We start from the raw sequence: 18,970 nt of genomic DNA, 5'->3' as shown, positions 1-18,970 counted from the left end.
GTTTACTTATTGTGGGAGCATGGTTTGCAGTTTTTAACTTGATAATCACTTTGTTAGTTTCAATTTCAGTCAGATTTTGAGTGGACCTGATTTATTATATTCTTTATTTTACTTATGTATTTCTGAAATGCTATTAAGTGGAAATATGCTCCAGCACTTATTGTGAAGAGGTTCTGTCAAAGCTTCCTTTGACTAAGGCTTACTGAACAGCAGTGGCGGACGTGCAAAGATATCTGCTTCTAAAATTTTTAAGCAAGGCTTGCTATGCAAATCAAATTAGTTCTGCTTCATTATTAAGTTTTGGAGCATTTTGAATTGTTGTGTTTAAAAAAAAAAATGTGCATGGTGGCAACAAGCAGAGCACAGCTGAGAAGGTAGAGGGAGGACTAGGCTATTCTGATAATGACAGTCTGATGTTAGCGCGGCCCTAAGTGGCATATTTTAGCTTTTCCCAGTCAAAATGGCCAACAGCACCTAAGACACACAAATACTGTACTTTCAACATAAAGGTGACAGGAATTATACAGTGGAAGTAGATGACAAGAGGAGGGGTTTGCAGGCTAAAAGACACTTTCTCATCCTCCAAAGACATGAAATTGCCATTTAATACTTCATCCTGCAGTTCAAAGTAAATGCCACAGCTTTAGAGATAGCAAGCAGTTTTGGAAGCTTGCAGACACTGAATCGAAGACGGGGGGATTGTGACTTCAGCATTCTTGATGTCCCTACTTCAACTACAGAAAAACCTGTCATGAGAGGGAAGGTGAGCTATTTTTATATGAGGGTGGAGACATTTAATGCACAAACTATGTATGTAGAAATATAGTATGTGCAATGCTAAATCCATTCTTTGCAACTTAATTGTGTCTCTAATGAAAGACAAATTCTTTAGATTGGAGTATATGGTAAGTATTCTATTGTCAAATGATGAAACACAGATTAAAGTGTCATGAAAACAACACAGTAGAGTGCAAACAGTTTGAAAAGTAAAGTAAAGTTTCGCTTAAACTAACATACAATTGTTGAGGAACAGAAGCACGGCGAAGCCCAGTGTAGATGTAGCCAGTAGGATCAGACAGATGTTGCAGGGTATCATGAAGTAGCGCACCACCAGAGACACCTTGTGCTGGTATCTGCGGTCCCGCTCAGGTGGCACTGGCGAGGGGTAGTGGCACCCACTCATGGTCCACTCCAATGACCCCCTCCCCTCCAGTGTGGAGGAGATGATGGGGCGAGGAGGGCGACGAGGGGTGCCTAAAGACCCGTTGGAAAAAATGATGGCGACAGGATAGGGGCCGAGGATGAAGATGAAGAACAAATAAATAGCAAAGAAGATGCGTAATGGTCTTTGTTTCAGCTGCAGTTCCAGCTGTGCACCCTGGTGGGGACCCGGTGACTGTTTTTGTCAGTGAATTGCAGCAGCAAGCTCAAAGTAGCTTCCAAAGAGCACATTTTTAGAAAAACATAATATCCATCTGGGGAAAGTAGCCAGACATGAGACCGGGGTGCTGAACTCCTACAGCCGCCTACCTGTCCATGCAACCTCCATTCTGCTGTGCCAGCTGAGAAAGAGACAAACTAATAACCTTTTAGTGAATCAGTATCTGTGAATGTTGTGAAATGGTTTATACTTACAGTGCAAACGTGTGTAGATTTAATTGGTTGGTGATAATGTTTGTGTAAATACATGTGAGTGCATCTTTGGCATGTACGTGTGTGAGCAGCACCTAAGCCACAAATGTGTGCAATGTTTTGGATTGTCAGGTATCCACACAAAAAACTTCCACCAAAAATCTAGAGTAAATCCAGAGAAGGAATCCTCTCCTTTTGTCCCAGTGAGGTGACTGGTAATTAGGCAGACGTGAAGGAGGTCTGGGGAAGCCGGCTCCTAGGGCACTACCCCCTCTTTTCTTTGTCAAAAGCCTTTACAAATCCAGCCAGAAGTCTGGTGTTCACCGAAAGCATGTGTCACAAATATTTCCCCAAGAGGTTGTGGACAAGCATCTTTTTCAGCTTTCCTGTAGGTAACAATGGGCAGCTGCTCTTTAAAGCAGTGATTTGCCGGAGCTCCTCTAACTCAATGGAACTGGTTATTGTATCCGAAGGACTAGATCCTTTGACCTATGGACCGGGAGTTTCAGTCACTGTCAAGAGATATACGACCGTAGCACATAAGATCTGTCCAAACCTGACAATGTCACCAGAGCAACTAGTAACTGCTATAGGGTGATTAGCCGAACGGCTGGAAAGCAGCTGGCTGGCTTTCGCTAAACCATATGCTCCGGGGATCAGAGATGCTTTGTTTTTTTTTCTCTCCTTCTCCGCTGCGTGCCTGCCACTCCTCCGTGGTTCAATAACCTTTACTACTGGCCGGTCTCGTGGAGGGAGGCAAGCTACTATCCCCCACCCTGTTGAGGCGATGGGGCCAGAAGCCGTTCAGAAGTGGCGGCGGAGACAGCGAAAAAGTTAGTGAGGAGAACGATCAGAATCTTCACTCGACCAGTTAGTGTAGAGCTGTCCTCTCCCCATGTCGCTACCGATAAGCAGCAAATCACAGAAACACTCTAGATGAGTTAACTCATTTAGAGAGAAAAAATTGTGCGTGATCAGAAATCAGCCGAGAAGCTTGAGGCTGAGATTTGTTGGGCTTTCTCCCTCATGTCACCAACATGACATAGATCCTAACCACATGATAAGATGAAAATGTTCTTATTGCATCCTGATGCTTAAAAGACATAGGCTGATTTAGCTCCTTCTATTTTTGCCTTTCAGGATATAACTTGTCCATTCTTCTTTAAATGATTTGTATTCTCGCTTGTTACGCTTCCTCGAGCATTCAGTCCCTTTTCACCAGGTTGTATTAGTCCAGAGGTGCTCCCAGTGTCCTGGGCACAATGATTTACACTCTAGTTTCTGCTCCGTTGGGACCCAACATTTACTGGCAGCAAAAACAACAAATAAAGCTCTGCGTATTCATAGCACATTTAATCCCCAGGCGGCAGGTACCGGTCCCAATGTCAGCACTCTCAGTCAGCCAGCTGAAGCGCAGGGGAGTGAGTCAGTGAGAGAAGTCAGCCGACAGACGGCAACACAGAGAGAGGAGAAGTAAATGAGAGGGAGAAGGAGTGTTGGCAAAAGGGAAAGCAGCCCCCGACACTTCGGTCCACCTTGTTTTGTTTTTTCCTTGGGGGTAGAAGACAGAAGCGGCGTGTCGCCAGTTTTCCAAACACTCTCATCCAGAGCTCCAGAGCGCTCCTCTCTCAGCCCTCAGCCAGCGGAACGGATGAGCGCATAATGAGAGTGAGAGAGATAGTGCAAGAGAGAGACAGAGAGGTGGTGGTGGGGGGGTGAGAGGCAGTCTTTAACAAAGGCAGAGGGGAGGAGCGGTTCGAGTTGGTTGAGGGAACAGGGAAAAAAAAGAAAATGAGCGAGAATAAAGGCTTTGGGGAATAGTACTCAAGTCCTGTCAGAGTGTTGACGGGGACAGCAAAACAAAAGAGGGACACGGTCTTGGGAGATGTCAACCAACTCTTCCATTTGTTTATAGCCTAATCAAAAGAAAGTCTCTTCCACAAGAGCTGGAGAATTTCTACAAAGATTTAATGAGGCAAACTGAGAGAAAATGGGCCTGCGGAGGGAGAGAGAGCAAAATGTAGGTATATTAAAGTCAATCATGTCCTGAGTCACTCCAAACAGCCTAACCCACTTGTTTTTGACCAACATGCACAACCAGTGCAAAAAAAAGAGCCTGGCAAACTGCATTTCACACCAAGAAACCAATATTCAATTAATTAACAATCCCATTGGGACACTTGCATAACAACTGTAGATGGGGAAAAATATACCCTTTTTTTAAAGCAATGCTTTAATGAGATCAAAATAGAGGAATGGTTATGCTTATGTTTTACCACCAAGGATCTTCATCAATATCTACTCTCAACAAACTCAACGCCAGCAGACGGCAGATGCAAGGCGGTATCTATCATCAATTATTTATGTTTTTTTTTCACTCTCTCTGTCTCCATCCCCCCCCCCACTCTATACTTTACACAAAGATGTGCATACATATAAGCACTGATGCACACAGTGGCTGCATCCACACAGGAATTGCATGAATGCAGCCACAATTGCCTTTTCTGTCAAACAGAAACTAGCACATACACACAGCAAAATGGCTCCTTCTGTCTTTTTGTCTCAGTCTCTGTCAGCCAACAAGATTACACAACTTGGACAAACACACACACACACACACACACACACACACACACACACACACACAGGTGATCTTGCTTCCCCCTTAAGTCATTTATCTCTTCAGACAGGGTGCTTATTCCTAGGCCTAAGCTGAACTCTGTGGGGAGGTCTTTAATACAAGGGGAGGTGGGTTTTCTGACTGCCTGCTGAGGGTCAAGAGTTCAACCCTCCATCATCGACAACAACAGCCACCCATAGGTGCCTCCCACCTTTGCTCTTTCCAGAGACGATACCCTGGACAGTCTACATCAGCTCTCACATTGCATAACAAAACCTGACTGATGGATTAACTGAAAAAAAGGAAGCAGCTGGTGTCTCATTTATTACTGCTCTCTTCTCATGTCTCCCCTGTCGCCTTTATTCATGACTGAGTGCCAACTGTCTCAACAAGTGGGAATTTCAGGCGCAGCAAGGAGTTAAAAATTACACTACAGAGAAGTGCACAGCACCACAACATTACAAGGTGTGACCGTAAGTGAAAAGCCAAATTCACCCAGCAGAGGGTGATAGGGAGTCAGCCCAGCACTCTGCTATTCTGCCACGACCCAAATAAAATCTTCTGTCGACATCAAAGCTCAGCTGCTTTGATCCATTTTTAATGCCACAAGTATCGCACAAGGTTAACATCTCTCTCTGAAGGCTTTGAAATGGCAATTTCCATTAAGGAGCCAAAGGAGCTGCTCTCTTGTTTAACGGTCCAGCAGAAGTTAAAGTTTATATGTGTGTGTGTGTGTAAGTGTGAAATTTGTACAATAAATTTCAATAACTATCTGACAATTATGCTTTAATCTAGTTGCGCTTTAATGAGTGTGTGTGTACATGCAGTTTTTTGGCTGACAGGCGCTAATCTAAATAATCTTAGGGGAAACAGTTGTTGCCTTTGCTGAATGACAATTGCTTTCCTAAAAAAAAAAAAAACAAGGATTATCATGTTACAGGGAGTTAATGGGAGGGTGTGTGGAAAAATAAATTATCGTGTGAAAAACTGTTACAGGGAGTTACTGGTCTTTCATCAACAACGAAAGCTGCGCATCACCCTCTTTTTGCATCAACTTCACACTCATTCAATTACAAGCTACATTAAAACTGCACTAGATCAGATCACATATTGTAAGACTTTTGGACGTGGCAAAGATAAAAGGTATCCAATCAGTGCTATTTTGTACTATAAGTATATTATACTTAAAAGCACTATCAGTGTTGGGTCAGTGCTCTGACACAAGGAGCAATAGATGTACTTTCTAAATTACCTAGTTTAATGCACCAATTCTCTAAAGTGATCAAGAACTTTTTAACTTGCTAATTAACAGTGTAACTTGTTTGTGATCAGCTTGTCTTGATAACAGTTTTGTGGCTCTTTCTGACTTTGGGTAAAATATTTTTAAGAATGAGTTCTTCAGCTGAATCTTTTATCAAATTATCTATTTTGGAAAGACTGTGCGTATGGATGGACTAAATGTGACAACTAGAGCTTTGTACATGAGGATGTGTGAAATAAATCTTCTGTTGAATACTCCAACACCCCATTAGAGTAGGATTCTGTCCATTTCTCAAAGCAGGAGCTATCAAAAGCAAAGCTCTTGCCTTCACTAATGGCATTAGAGATCATCCATTTCTGGTGTCCATTGTAAATGGGGTTTTAATGATGTTGATGAAAAGAATAGTCTTTTAAAATTTAGAGCTGATTTTGTAATTGGCTGCACTAAAGCCTGTCTACTGGCCCACTTGACTATTCATGTGCACCTCATTTCCAAGATAATTTATTGTATTATTTGTCAGTTTGTTGGGTTGTGTTTTTATGTATGGAGAAATACGCTACCACAATGGGTATTTCAGCCAATAGCATTTCAAGCCTCAATCAGGTGGTTTGGACTGTTATTTTCTGCTATGTGTTTATATTGCCCTTATGCCCAAAATAACATCAGTCGAGAGACACTTCTTATAAATGTATCTCATTCCACACTGAGCTATGTATTCAAGGGTACAAATTCAACTTTCAGGGACATTAGGTCGACATCAAATGGCCATGTTGAGTTCTTCATGTGCATCAAGCCGTGCAGCCAGGCTGGTGGAAAGAAGCCCAGACTTGTCACCCAGTGGGCTACAGCAACTAGATCCCACCAGGTGGGCCCATTGCCTTGCTACGGTATTAACTCCAATCATCATAAGTCAGACATCCAGATTCCCAGACTTCCCAGTCAGGTCTCCAAACTGAGCAGTACTCATCCAGCAACAATTAGACCAGGCCCTCTCACAGCTGTGCAAGGCTAATAGCATTAACCTCTGCTGAACTGGGACTAGGAGATGTAAGGACATATTATGGGGGACAAAAAAAAAAGATGCTTTTCTGACAAGTGTCGTTATGACAACTGAATATTAACACTACAACAAATGGGTGAATTTTGGGAGGCGTTCAATATTTGTTACACAATCTAAAACTGCATTTCAAATACACATGAAAGATACAGATGGGAGACGAAAGAAACCTGAAATGTCTCAAAACAGCTGCAACCCTCTTTAGTTGAGTTTTTGAAACTGTACTGAGTGGATGAACACTATTCTTCTAAGATACTTTCCTTCAGTTGTTCTTTTAACAATGAAGGTAAACAACACTGTCTACAAGGGTGTTTAGAAACAGCAGGATCATTTATGATATAATGACTAATATCCAGGAGTTTAAAAATGAATTTGAAAGCCTTATGGATCACGTTACACTGCTTGAAGTAAAAGTTGAGTCAACTTTTTTGCTAATGGATTTATTGTGCTGTTGCTGGAGCACAACTCATATGTCTGTCTGAACACATCCTAATACTCTCATATATGTTCTGTTGGTTCAGATATTATCCAGAGCATATGATTCAAAATTGTTTATAATTCCCTGAGCCTTGTGTGGCATGCTATGCTCAATGTGATGCCAAATGACCTTAAACTGGTTGTGAAAACTGATGCCAGCCGTTAAATACTGCACTTTTCACAGTCATGACACAAGCAGCATGCAAACACCTGTCCAAAATCTGTTAAGACGTTACTCGGTGACTTCCCTGTCACTCTTTATTATCCAAATATTCACTGCTACTCAAGTTGGTGCTGTGTCCAAATCAAAATTCTGCTTTCATGACAACTCTATTTCTGACTCAGTGGATGATGATACTACTGTGTGGCATTAAAGTGTGAGTGAGAGTTCCCACACTGGGTGGGCTCCACACAATGTGACTCACAATGTAACACATCGCCCAGTCTGTGGTGTCAACTTGGATACAGTATGACGCAAAAATAGTGAAAGTCAGTCCATAGCTGAAATCAAATGTTCCTCAATCTTTGCTTCAAGGCATCTTTAAATCTGTCACTTAGTTAATGAACATCAGCAACAAGACTTAGCTATGTATGCTGACTTAGATTAGATTGCTAACAGTCCACAAATCGACGCTGCTTGTCCATCAACAGAGGAGTCTCCAGTGAAAATTATGCACCTGTCAAATCTCACAATTTCTTGCTACATTAGCCTCTTCCTCCCATTCCTTCCCACAGTGCCTTGACCTGCTTATTCAGCCTTTTCTTAGCTTAGAGCACCTTCTAGGACCTGTCCACTGCTGGACAGACAGCTCTGTCATTCGGTGAGGAATGTCACTCTCACATTGGAGCTTGAGGGCTGATGTTCTGAGGCCAAAAGCCTTGTGACACTACTGCTTGTCCAATTGTCCAATGCATAGGAGCTAATTCTGGAAGGAGTAAGTCCTTATCAGCAAGGCTTGGTTTTCTAGCCAGCCCCTGCTGCACATCAACACCCACAACAATAATGATTACAGGATGTAATAACCTCCCCGCTTCATTGCCTTGCCCTGTTTATTTAGGTCTACAGCACCAACATTTTCCCCTAATAGTTATGTAGGAAATTATTCCAATGGACGGCTACAGACAGGGAAATAATAAGAGGAAGAGAATGAAATAAGAGTGACAGGGAAGGAAAAGGTGGGGTGAGGAAAAAGAGCACAACCTGGTAGTTTGGCGGCCACAGGCAGAGCAAGTGGAGTGACACTTCTCCGTGTGGTTGGCATATGGAGCCAATTGTGGCAGCAGCACAGCAAGGCAAGGAACAGGGAATCAAAGGAGGAGTGGCTGGCTCTGAAATACGGTACACAGGAAAGGCAAGGCTGATGGAGCTGAAGGATGATACAGATGTCAGTCTCTGGCCAAGTGAGCCATCTGTCATGGGGAACTGGCCAAGTCACACACTGGCCCTGTCATGTGGAGAAAGCACTGGGAAAATCATTATGACTATTCATGATGAGTTGGGAGCTGTTGTTTCAACATGGCCAATTTACGACACCTTCTACAGGCATGGACAGACAACAGATAAACACACAGGTGGGCCCTGGGTACGTAGTGTGTAAAGTCAGCAGTGTCAGGAAATAAAGAAAGCATTGCTTGTTCACACTCTTATATTAATATGGAGCAATGTCTTAAAATGACTGCTTGGCTGCAATTATACAAAAAAGACTTTATACAGCAAAATATTACATTCAATATTACATGCAGATAATTTAGACAATATAGAATCAAAAGCCTTCTTCCAATCTAAACACACTGCCCCACAAATGCCAACTTTGTCTAACTTAGACTTCTAACACTTAAGAAAGTAGGTTGATGTTTAATTTGAGTGGTTAATCCTGAATACAAATTATCAAAAAACTTAATCTGATTTAAATAATTATTCAGATGAAAAGCAACAAGAAAGATGGCAATAGGCATATAACTGGCAACATTAGTAGGTTCACCTGATTTTAATGATGAAAATATCTCTAATATAAATGATAAATTCATTAAATGAGTGACTGGAACAGACAATGAAGATCTGTGGGCCTAAAATAAAATTATACATTCACAGTCAAACAGTCAAATTTTCATTTGACTTTGTTTTTGAAAACTATTAACATGACAAAGATTTTGTTTTGAAGCAGTTGCATAGTAGTTCATATCAAATGATCACGTATAAAACCTTTTGACTCAAATGTATGGCTTTTGAGATGGAGGATGGACAAGCAGTCTATCATACTGTACTTGAAGGTGTCTTCATTTATAAAAATCTCTTTCCATTGGCCTTTTTTCCCCCATTAACAGGAACTTTTCCAGATGGGCCCATTTTACTTCTCTCTACTTTCGGTCAACTTTAAAATTTTTGGTGCAGTTTTTTTCATATTTGTTTCCAGTGTCAGATCACTTCTCTTGGGCAGATTCAACAACTCATTCAAAGATCAAGTGGTTTCATATGTCTGGTTCACTTAGTCAGTGGTTCTTAGTCTCGTTCCTTGTTTTCCAACCAACCCTGAACTACCCACTGTTGATTGCCTGTTTGGGGTGTGTTCAATTAATGAGCAGCTGGAAGATACAAATTTGCCTTGTCTTTCCCTTCTCCACCCTCATCTGAGATGGTGTCTTACAGGTTATGATTGACCAAAAATACCAGATGCAGATAATCAGCAGTGGGTAGTTGAAAAACAAGCAGGATATGGGTCCTTTGGGACACGGATTGAAAACCCCTGCTCTAAGTAATCCACCTTTCCATCTTTAGCACTGAAACTTGAACTTTTAGTTATATTCTAACCCAGTTCTTTGTATTTCAAATGTCTTCGATGTGACTTCACAGAGACATCTTCAGAACATCTTGTTGTAGCCTTTCAATATAGCTTAATTATTTTCTTAATTCTGAAGTAGATTCTAATAAAATATTTTCGGTTGTTCCATTTACCCTGCTCTGAGTGGCATAATTGCCAAATCACATGTAGAACAGCAGCCTTTGTAAGAGACCAGCCCTTCTTATCTTGAAACAAATATTAGTCCAAGTGGAAATGGTGACTTTAGCAGGCTAATCTAATTTAACGACTAAATTACAAACTGAGAAACTAGTCAGGATATGGTAGAGGATTGCAGTGAAACACCCTAGATTGTCTGTAGGCCTGGAACACACTGGCAACCATCGTGCAGAGAGCATGTCACATTACACTACTGAAGGTTCTCAGTTGCTGCCCACATATCAGGAACAGTGCCAAGAGATAAAGTACAAAAAATATCTTTAACATTTATAGCAAATAATAGGTTTCGGTTATTTAATGAGCACGGTGTCTGAAGCAGAACATTGTCATTATGCACACAGGCTTGAACTAGAAATATTCTATTTTAGATTCCAGCTCCATCAAAGGTGTTCTACTACATAGCAAATTCCTGATGTTCTACATTAGCAACCCTGCTTTTATGACATATATTAACTGCTCCCTTTACCTTTGTTTAATTATAGCATAGCATGATAAATCAGCATACATTGCTGACATTCAGTACATGCTGTATACTGTACACAAGCCAAATTACCTGCTTTCTGGCATCAAATCTGACAGTGACAAGCTATTATAGATTTGGGCCCCTGCGTTTACAGTTATGAACTTGCTCTCCTCCCATTCAGTTTCGTTCTTACTTTTTTCTTTGTCTATCCCTGGCTGCTGGCTGCACAACAAGCTGGATCCTCTCAACCAGAGGGCAGAGAGGAAATATTAATTGGCGAGCAATACCCTCTTGTAGAGACGCAGTCCATAAATGAAAGGGCTATAAATAATTTATTCGCCTAATCAGACAGCATGTGCGAAAGTTATTCTCTCAAACAAGACAGCCTTCTGTGCTATTGCTTTATTCTTTCTATTAAATAATTCTGGTTCTTTCTGATAGAAGTGCAGTCAGACAAGCCTGTGTGCTGGAAGTAAAAGCCTAATGAAAAAAAATGGAGCCACAGTGACGAAATAGCAGCTTCTTGTTGCAATCACGATCAGGAAAATGAATGGCCGGCCTAGCACAAGGTATTAAAAGGGAGTTTTATTCACATAAACTTAAAATATATATTTAAGTGAAGTAAATGTAGACAATAAACGACTATTAACAACCAAGTGTCAATGTAATGTGGCAGATTCATGAAGAGTGCATGGCAGGATTATATTGCAGGAAACAAAAACCATTTGCAAGTGGATCCAACTAAAACAAATCACACTGGAGACAGATTTCTGTTTGATTTCTGTGTGGACCAACAACTGAAAAGACAATTTTAACATGTTGGGGTCTGACTATGTTGATAACCTGTCACACTCCACCCATCCATTTAATCAAAACCCAGTCACACAAACAGAACATGAGTTGGTAGTCGCAGTCACAGTGGAAGTCACAGTGTAGACACTGCGTTGATGCGAGCCACCATTGTTAGCATTGTGCTGGTGCAAGAAAAGTAAACTAGAATGGACAGCTGTATAAGTGCCATTACTGGCTGGAGAGAGCAGAGAACACCCAGTTAAGAACCATCATCAGACTCTTCAGCCCGATGACAGACAACAATACACTCTCTTTTAACCCTGAGAAAACTCTCGTCAGCAACAAGGCTTTAGCTGCTTCCTATCCACCCACACACTGAGACTCTTAAACACACACATTTATACAAGATAATTCACAACTTCACACACTCAACAGAAAATGTAGGGCATAGATATAAACATAGACACAGACATATACAGTGTCTCTAAGGCCACAAGGTGCTGCAGGGTTAAAATAAATGGATGGCAAAAACGTAAAAGAGGATGAAAACCAGATGGTTGAATGAATGTTTTAAAATGTGTTTAAAAAAGTTCAAGATCAGAAAAATGGTCAGGCAAGGAGCTGCCCAGAGAATTTTAAGGGCTTACAATGTCTTTTGACCTCCTTTTTAACTGTTCACAGCTCAAGTCATTTACCTCACGCACATTCCGATTAAGTGAAAACCTAGGTTTAAACTCCTTCTTTAACAACCATCCCGCCTGCTAAAATGTCCTTGACCAGGACTCCAGCGAGTTTTAGAGTGATGTCCAGTGACTGAGCCTGACCCCTGAATGCCATCTTTAAGGAGACAACAGAAAAGAGAATTTCTCATCGGGGGTCAATACAGAATCATTCTTTCTGATGCTGGATAAAAAGAGAAAAACCTCAATCTTCCCAGGTGATTGGCCTCAATTTATGCTTCTAATGAGCACTAACAAAGGTGGTACAGTGCATTGTCAAAGAGCAAAGCAGATTTTTAAAAATATTACGTGAATTTAAGTTGTTATGAAGCATTTGTCTCTAGTTATTCTAGGCTCTGTAATCAAGGTTTGGACAGATGGACTGTGTTTTATCACTAGTACAGTAAGAGTAACTGTGTAAGTAACTTTCCTAATAATCAATTTTTTGTAATGCACTTTACATTTGAAGTGCGACAAGGAAGATGCAAGTGTAAACAAAAGAGTGTAAAAATATCTACAGTGACAATATAATAGTATAATACAATTTTTTATTTATTTATTTTTTTTACTTTCTGCTTATCCCGTGAGTTCAGGGTCGCCACAGCGGATCATTGTCTGAATGTTGATTTGGCACAGTTTTTACGTAGGATGCTCTTCCTGACGCAACCATCTCCAATTTTACCAGGCCTGGACCGGCACTGCACAGCTGGGGATGGGAATGGGCTGCTAGGGATTTAGTGTTTTGCCCAGAGACACTTTGACATAAAGCCGGACTTTTTTAAAGCATTGACCATCTGTGGAGTCCTAAACTGGACTGGTAGGGCTTTCCACAAACTGGGAGCAGCGGCCTCAAATGCCCTGTCCCCAATTGTTTTGAGCTTTGTCCTGGGTGGGCGAAGAAAGTGCATTTGGCCTGACGGGGTTTTAGAGATGGTCTACAGAGTAAGAGGTTCTTTGAGGTATGTAGGGGCATCACCGTACAGACACAGGTGGGTGTGAAGAAGTAGTTTGTACTCTATACAGAGGTAATCAGGGAGCCAGTGGAGTGTGCAGAGGATAGGGGTGATATGCTCATATATCTGTACTCTCAACAGGATCCTGTTTTGTACGTATTGGAGCTTTTGAATAGTCTCGCAAGGAATCTCCATGAGGAGCATTTTACAGTAGTCCAGTCTGGAGAAGACAAAGGTGTGGACGAGCTTCTCTGCAGCAGGGAGGGAGAGAGAATGGTGGAGTTTGACAATATTAAGGAGATGGAAAAGGGAGTTTTTGATTAATATGATTCTCAAAGGTGAGCTGGAAATCAAATTTGACCCGTAAGATGGTAACTGATGGGGAGAGGAGAATGCTGGTGGGGGTTGCCGACCTGGAAGGCTTCTGTTTTAGAACTATTAAGCTATAGTTATTCTCTCTTGTTTGAGTGAATAACTTTTGCACATGCTGTCTGATTAGGTGAATAAATTATTTATAGCCCTTTCATTCTACAAAAGGGTATTGCTCGCCAATCAATATTTCCTCTCTGCCCTCTGGTTGAGAGGATCCAGCTTGTTGTGAAGTTTTGCCTCATCCATGACTCTATCTCTTCCAGGTAGGAGGTGAGACGTGTTACAGTGGCAGAAGGGGTGGAGGATGGGGTGACCTTAATCTATAATTGTGTGTCATCAGCATGGAATAAGATTTCATGCCTGCCGATGATATGAGCGAATGGGAGCATATAGATGGTAAACAGAGTTGGATTGAGCCTCGAGCCCTGAGGTACCCTACAGGTGATGGAGTGGGGCCTGGGATTTAGCATCCCCCAGAGCTAAAACTCAGTCCTTCATGTGAGATATGAGCAGAACCAGAGGAGGGCAGTGTCGGAGAGTCCGATATAGTGCTGGGCCCGTAATTGGACAGGACTTGAGATGAGGCCTGACGAGAGCTGTTTTTAGGAAGGATGGGACATTTGTAGAGATAGATTTTAGATTATTTTTGTTATTAGAGGACTAATGGAATGATTGTGAGCTTTGAGCGGAAGGGGTCCAGGTGGCAGGTGGATGATTTTGATCTGCAGATGATGTTCTCAACGTCCTGCTGCATAGTGAGGGAGAAGTGTGATAAGCACAGTGAAGTGACATCAGTAGGGTTGTCATTTATTGGAATGGGGCTGTTTGAGGATGACAGAGAGAGACAGATATTGTCTATTTTGGATGTGAAGAAGTCAATGAAACTATTTCAGTGAGCTACTGTGTAATTATTAAATGGGGAGGTTTGTGGTTTGAGATGGTAGTTGATGGTTGAGTTGTTTAGAATTTCCGGGGCTACTGTCAATGAGTTTCGAGTAGTAGTCTGATCTAGCCATAGAAATTGCTTTTGAATATGCCTTTTGATGTTCCTAATTCCTAAGGCTAATTTATGCACGGTCAAGCCAGAGGCTTTAAAAGCCCACTCTAGGAATTGACCAGATCTTTTTTCTGCCTAAGTTCTTCCGTAAACCAAGGGCAGAGCACTTAAATATCACTGTCTTGGTTTTAATGGTCCGTGGAAGTCCAGAATGGAGTTAAGGCTGCTGTTATAAAGGTCCACAATTTCAGTGAATGAGGGGAGGGGAAGAGTTTCTGAAGATGCAGGCTAAGGAAGCCAGAACGAATTTTTTTGATATTTCTGAAGATAATGTGGCATTGTAGCTTGGTGAGACGAGAGGGCAGAGATAGTGTTATGGTAATGGCATGGTGGTCCGAGACACCCATGGCGCACAGCGTTGGATAACAACTACGCAAGCCAAGGTAGTCCACCACTTGCCAAAAGATGGTATTCCAAAGTCCAAGCTTCATGGTGCCAACAACTGAATGCATATTGAATGCTTGCTGGTTTCCTGGACACTCAGATGCTACTTTATACGAAACGTTATTAGGTGTTTATTTAGTCAATGTACTAAGTATAGGATTTTATACATATATTGTTATACCCAACGCACACAATGATAATTTTAAGCTCCCATGATCCCTTAGATGTGAATAAACACATAATGTACGGGAGTGGATTGATGAACGAATGCATGGATGAACAGACAGATGGACTGTAACTTGCAGCACAGGACAGGGTAAAACCACAGTTAACCACAAGCACCACAGTCAATCAATCAAAGGGATGAATACAAGCCTTTTCGGCTTCGTGTATGTCCCCCTCTCATGGTCATCCCCCTTCATCAACTTGTGCACAACAGCAAACAGTACAAATCATTTTGCAGTAGCTGTCTTTATAATTCTGTCAAATCATGTGCCATCCAGAAGTGGTGGGGGTGGAGTCAGGAAAAAGGCGGTGATGGTGGCTATGTGTGTGTGGATTTTGGGGAGGTTGACAAGGGAATGCAGGGCTGGTGCAAGCCTGATGTGTCACCGGAGCAACAAGCGGCTTCATCCATTATTCATTTGGGCAACAAACTGATAAATGAGGTAAATGAAGAGGAACAACGGCAGTGAGTATCATGTTAACTTACCAAAAGAGACATTTAGAAGCCTCTGCTATGAGTAGCATGCTAAGGTGTTTACTAATGTGCTAGGCAAACAACAAGTTCTGGACACAGGGTCAAAGTAAAGCACCTCTCCTCCGTCAGAAAATGTTTTTTAATAGGGTTTTAAAAGGGCGTTGCAGAGCAACTTGCAGCTTGAGACGTTTTTTTTTTAAACAATGTGCTTGATCAGACACATCTAAGACATACAGGTGTTACAAGGAGGATTTGCATATCTGAAGAATCAGCACATGTATAGTGGCTCATTCTCACATTATCAACCACCCACCTACCACGTGGAGCCAGATCCCTCCACACCCGACCCTCACCAGTATCCAACATAAAAAAATAAAAAAAATCCCAATCCCTTTGCAGGACAGCTCTATGAGTTGCATCAGTCCACTAGTGCAGAAACAGGGAGCAGAAATGATATCCCAGGTCTCATATGTCATGCCAAATTCATGCAACACGATCTGTACAATACAGCAGAGGGATGAATTATTACCCTGTTGCCATGGTAACACCTTGTATGCAGAAAACACCATGCTGTGGTTTGAAAAATGGTGATATGTGAGATTTCATTTTGAAAACCATTTCAGTGATGAGTGTAGAGAAGGAGGGAGGGAAAAGAGAAAACAGACTGACAGTGAAAGAAGTCAGAAAATGAAAAGAAACTCAGATGGAATGAGACAAAAAGTGAGAGAAAGAAGGACAAAAATGAGGCGGGGCTTTGTTCGCAGCAATTTGAAGCAGTGCTTTTTAGACAATTTGGGTCACTTCTGTCATTGTGTTTCTATAAGGTGAGGAGAAACACCACATCTGCCCTTCATTTCATTTCCATTTTAACACCTGCGAGCCATTTGCATGCTGTCAGTTTTACCTCTCCCTTTCATTTCTCCCCACGCCACTGCATTGCCTGAATGATAAGATGGCAATTTTTACACTGGTATCACGCCGGCCAGGGCAAAACACTGCCTGCATCAAAATCAGGGATGAAATGGTAACCCTTTTTCCAATCTTGTCTTTTTACGTCCTTCTTCCCTTCACCCTCAGCCACAGCCCCCCCCCCCAATGATCCAGTCCAGATCTCTGCCTCTGACCCTTACAAACCCTTGCAAGGCTCGGTGACTCCCTGAGGATCTGAGGCCAGATCGTATGTCTCGCCTGTACACGGCCACAAATGAACCAGGTGCTCAATAGCTTCCCTGATTGGGTGTCATGAGATCTATGCCATCATTCCTAATAGCGGAGCACCACAGGCCACAGCGCTTTCTTATGGGGGCATTACTGGCACATTACACCAAAGCAAGCAGGCAGCTGTGCAGATCTAGGCAGGTTTCATCAAGTTTCAAATCCATTAGGCTTACAGGCTGAGGAACTATAAATACTATGAATTTAGATATTTGCAATACATACATATTCATGAGATTTTTATGCTGCACTGTGCAATTATTGCATACTGGTATCCCCAAAATGTCAGAGAGATTAAACTGTTTTTGAATTTTGAGGATTATGAACCAGTACGCAGCGTGTTTACCGATCAGGCCAGTCTGTAAAACTTTATACCAAAGGGTACCATAGAGATAAGAGAGAATATACAGATCTAACACTGGTAAGTCTTAAGACAACTGCTTTCTTAAGATGATGCCCTTGCCCACTGCTGTATGCGAGGCAGGATTCACTCCAGCAGAAAACCTTGAATATCTTTTTCTATATTTACTGTTTCATTTTTGAAGATTGCAGTTATTTCTATATTTCCAACAGTGATGTCCCTTTTCTTGAGGTTTTCTGTTTCAATGACATTCTTTTCTTTGTTTGTTTAGCCTTGGTGATTGTTACTGCTAATGCTAAGCACGCACTACTTCTATTCTCACTGCACCAACTAGAAGGATCAATCAATTTAAGCATTTTTTCCCAAAAAGGTTTACCAAACATCAAACACCAACAAAGAATTTAAAACCATAAATGAAAAAGCCTTTTCAGTGAAATCACTGCTGTGCCAAAAAGAGCAGCAAGACATGCACAAACAGTTTTATATTTATATATGTAAATTTCCATTAATAGTTCACATTTCATTGAACTTCACATTTCAAGGGGCTGCAAGTAAAAAATATTTTCATTATAAAATAATCTTGTGATAGTTATTATAGGTATTTTTGAGCCATTAAAATATTATGCAAACAAAACACAAGCACCAATTTACAGTGCTCAAGGTGGCATCTTAAGACTGCTTGTCTAATGCAACTAAGATTCGCAAATTCAAATTTGTGAAGTTTACAGGAATATAATGCGGCAAATCTTCATTTGGCAAAGCAGTTTGACATTTTGCAAAATACACTTATTTGCTCACTTCTGCCAGTTGGATGAAAAGATCAATAACACTTTAATTTCTGTACAGTGAAAATTAAGCTGGAGTCTTGTCATCATGAAGAGGTTGCCAGACAACCAGCAGAGACTCCAGAATGACACCTCACCTAGCCAAAAAACAGTCACGCACACAACCTTCGCATAAAGAAATGAACTTGATCTATTCTTCCTTTGTCATTGTGCAGATTAAAACGATACAACACATAACAGAGCCAGGCTAGCTGTTTCCTACTGTGTCCATTCTTTGTTCTAACCAATGCACTGCAAATATCAAACATTTGAACTTTGAACTTTTTAAATTTTACAGCTGCATATCCTTTTTATCCCTTTTATTAAAGCATTCCCTATTATTTAAAATTGAAGACATGGTTGAAAGACTACTGCCTAGTTCAAGAATGAACTTTCAAACAGGACATTACAGATTCTAAAAATGGTAGTTGATCAAATATTAACAGAATTAATAATTTTAGCACTGCAGTATGTCTTGCCTTTTGTCACACTTTCATCTGAGCGAACGGTGCTTGTGGACAATTCCCACCTTCTGATTTCAATCTCTGATTGGACAAGTGAATTTCTTTGGTACAAACTATGCCTTGAGCAGCTTTAAGATGGTTTTAACTTGTGCACACACTCTTTTTACGTATGTGTAGTGGTCCTGTAAGAGAAAATCTAGGGCAAACTCCTTAAGTGAAGAGAAGGAGAAAGAGATCATCAGAGCCATTATTGTGTGATAAATGATGTGCTAGCTGATGATTTGCCCTGAGGGAGACAGTGGGGCAGAGTGTGTGTGCGTGTGTGTGTGTGTGTGTGTGTGTGTGTGTTGGGGGGATGTGTTAAACCTGTGGCTCATCATATCTAGATCTAATGTTGCCCACATCCTGCTAATGCAATTTATTTCATAATCTGGAGAAAGGGTGGGGTGGGGTGCAAAGCTGCATTTACACACACATACACACACCCTATATACAAACAACACTGATCTTTTCAACTGTAAAAATTCACATTCTGTTTTTTAAATGCACACATGCACCCAGGCACACAAGTTGACTTCTCACACACACACAAATGCTACAAA

At 41.4% G+C, this 18,970-nt stretch overlaps 1 protein-coding gene across 11 annotated transcripts in view; it reads right to left on the bottom strand.

Moving 5' to 3' along the window:
* Positions 1-18,970, bottom strand: part of agrn (agrin) — a 232,130-nt gene that overhangs the window by 143,448 nt on the left and 69,712 nt on the right. For 2 of the 11 annotated variants that reach the window (XM_067525723.1, XM_067525726.1), the window contains exon 1: positions 1,018-3,291. The exons of the other annotated variants lie outside the window; for them this stretch is intronic. In XM_067525723.1, coding sequence (XP_067381824.1) covers positions 1,018-1,183 — 166 coding nt within the window. In that variant the 5' untranslated portion in view covers positions 1,184-3,291. Of the gene's footprint in view, positions 1-1,017; positions 3,292-18,970 lie in introns of those variants that run through there. 11 annotated transcript variants of the gene reach the window in all.

The sequence above is a fragment of the Channa argus genome, chromosome 13 (genome assembly GCF_033026475.1).
Source record: "Channa argus isolate prfri chromosome 13, Channa argus male v1.0, whole genome shotgun sequence".
NCBI lineage: Eukaryota > Metazoa > Chordata > Actinopteri > Anabantiformes > Channidae > Channa > Channa argus.
This window is presented reverse-complemented; position numbering and strand designations above follow the sequence as displayed.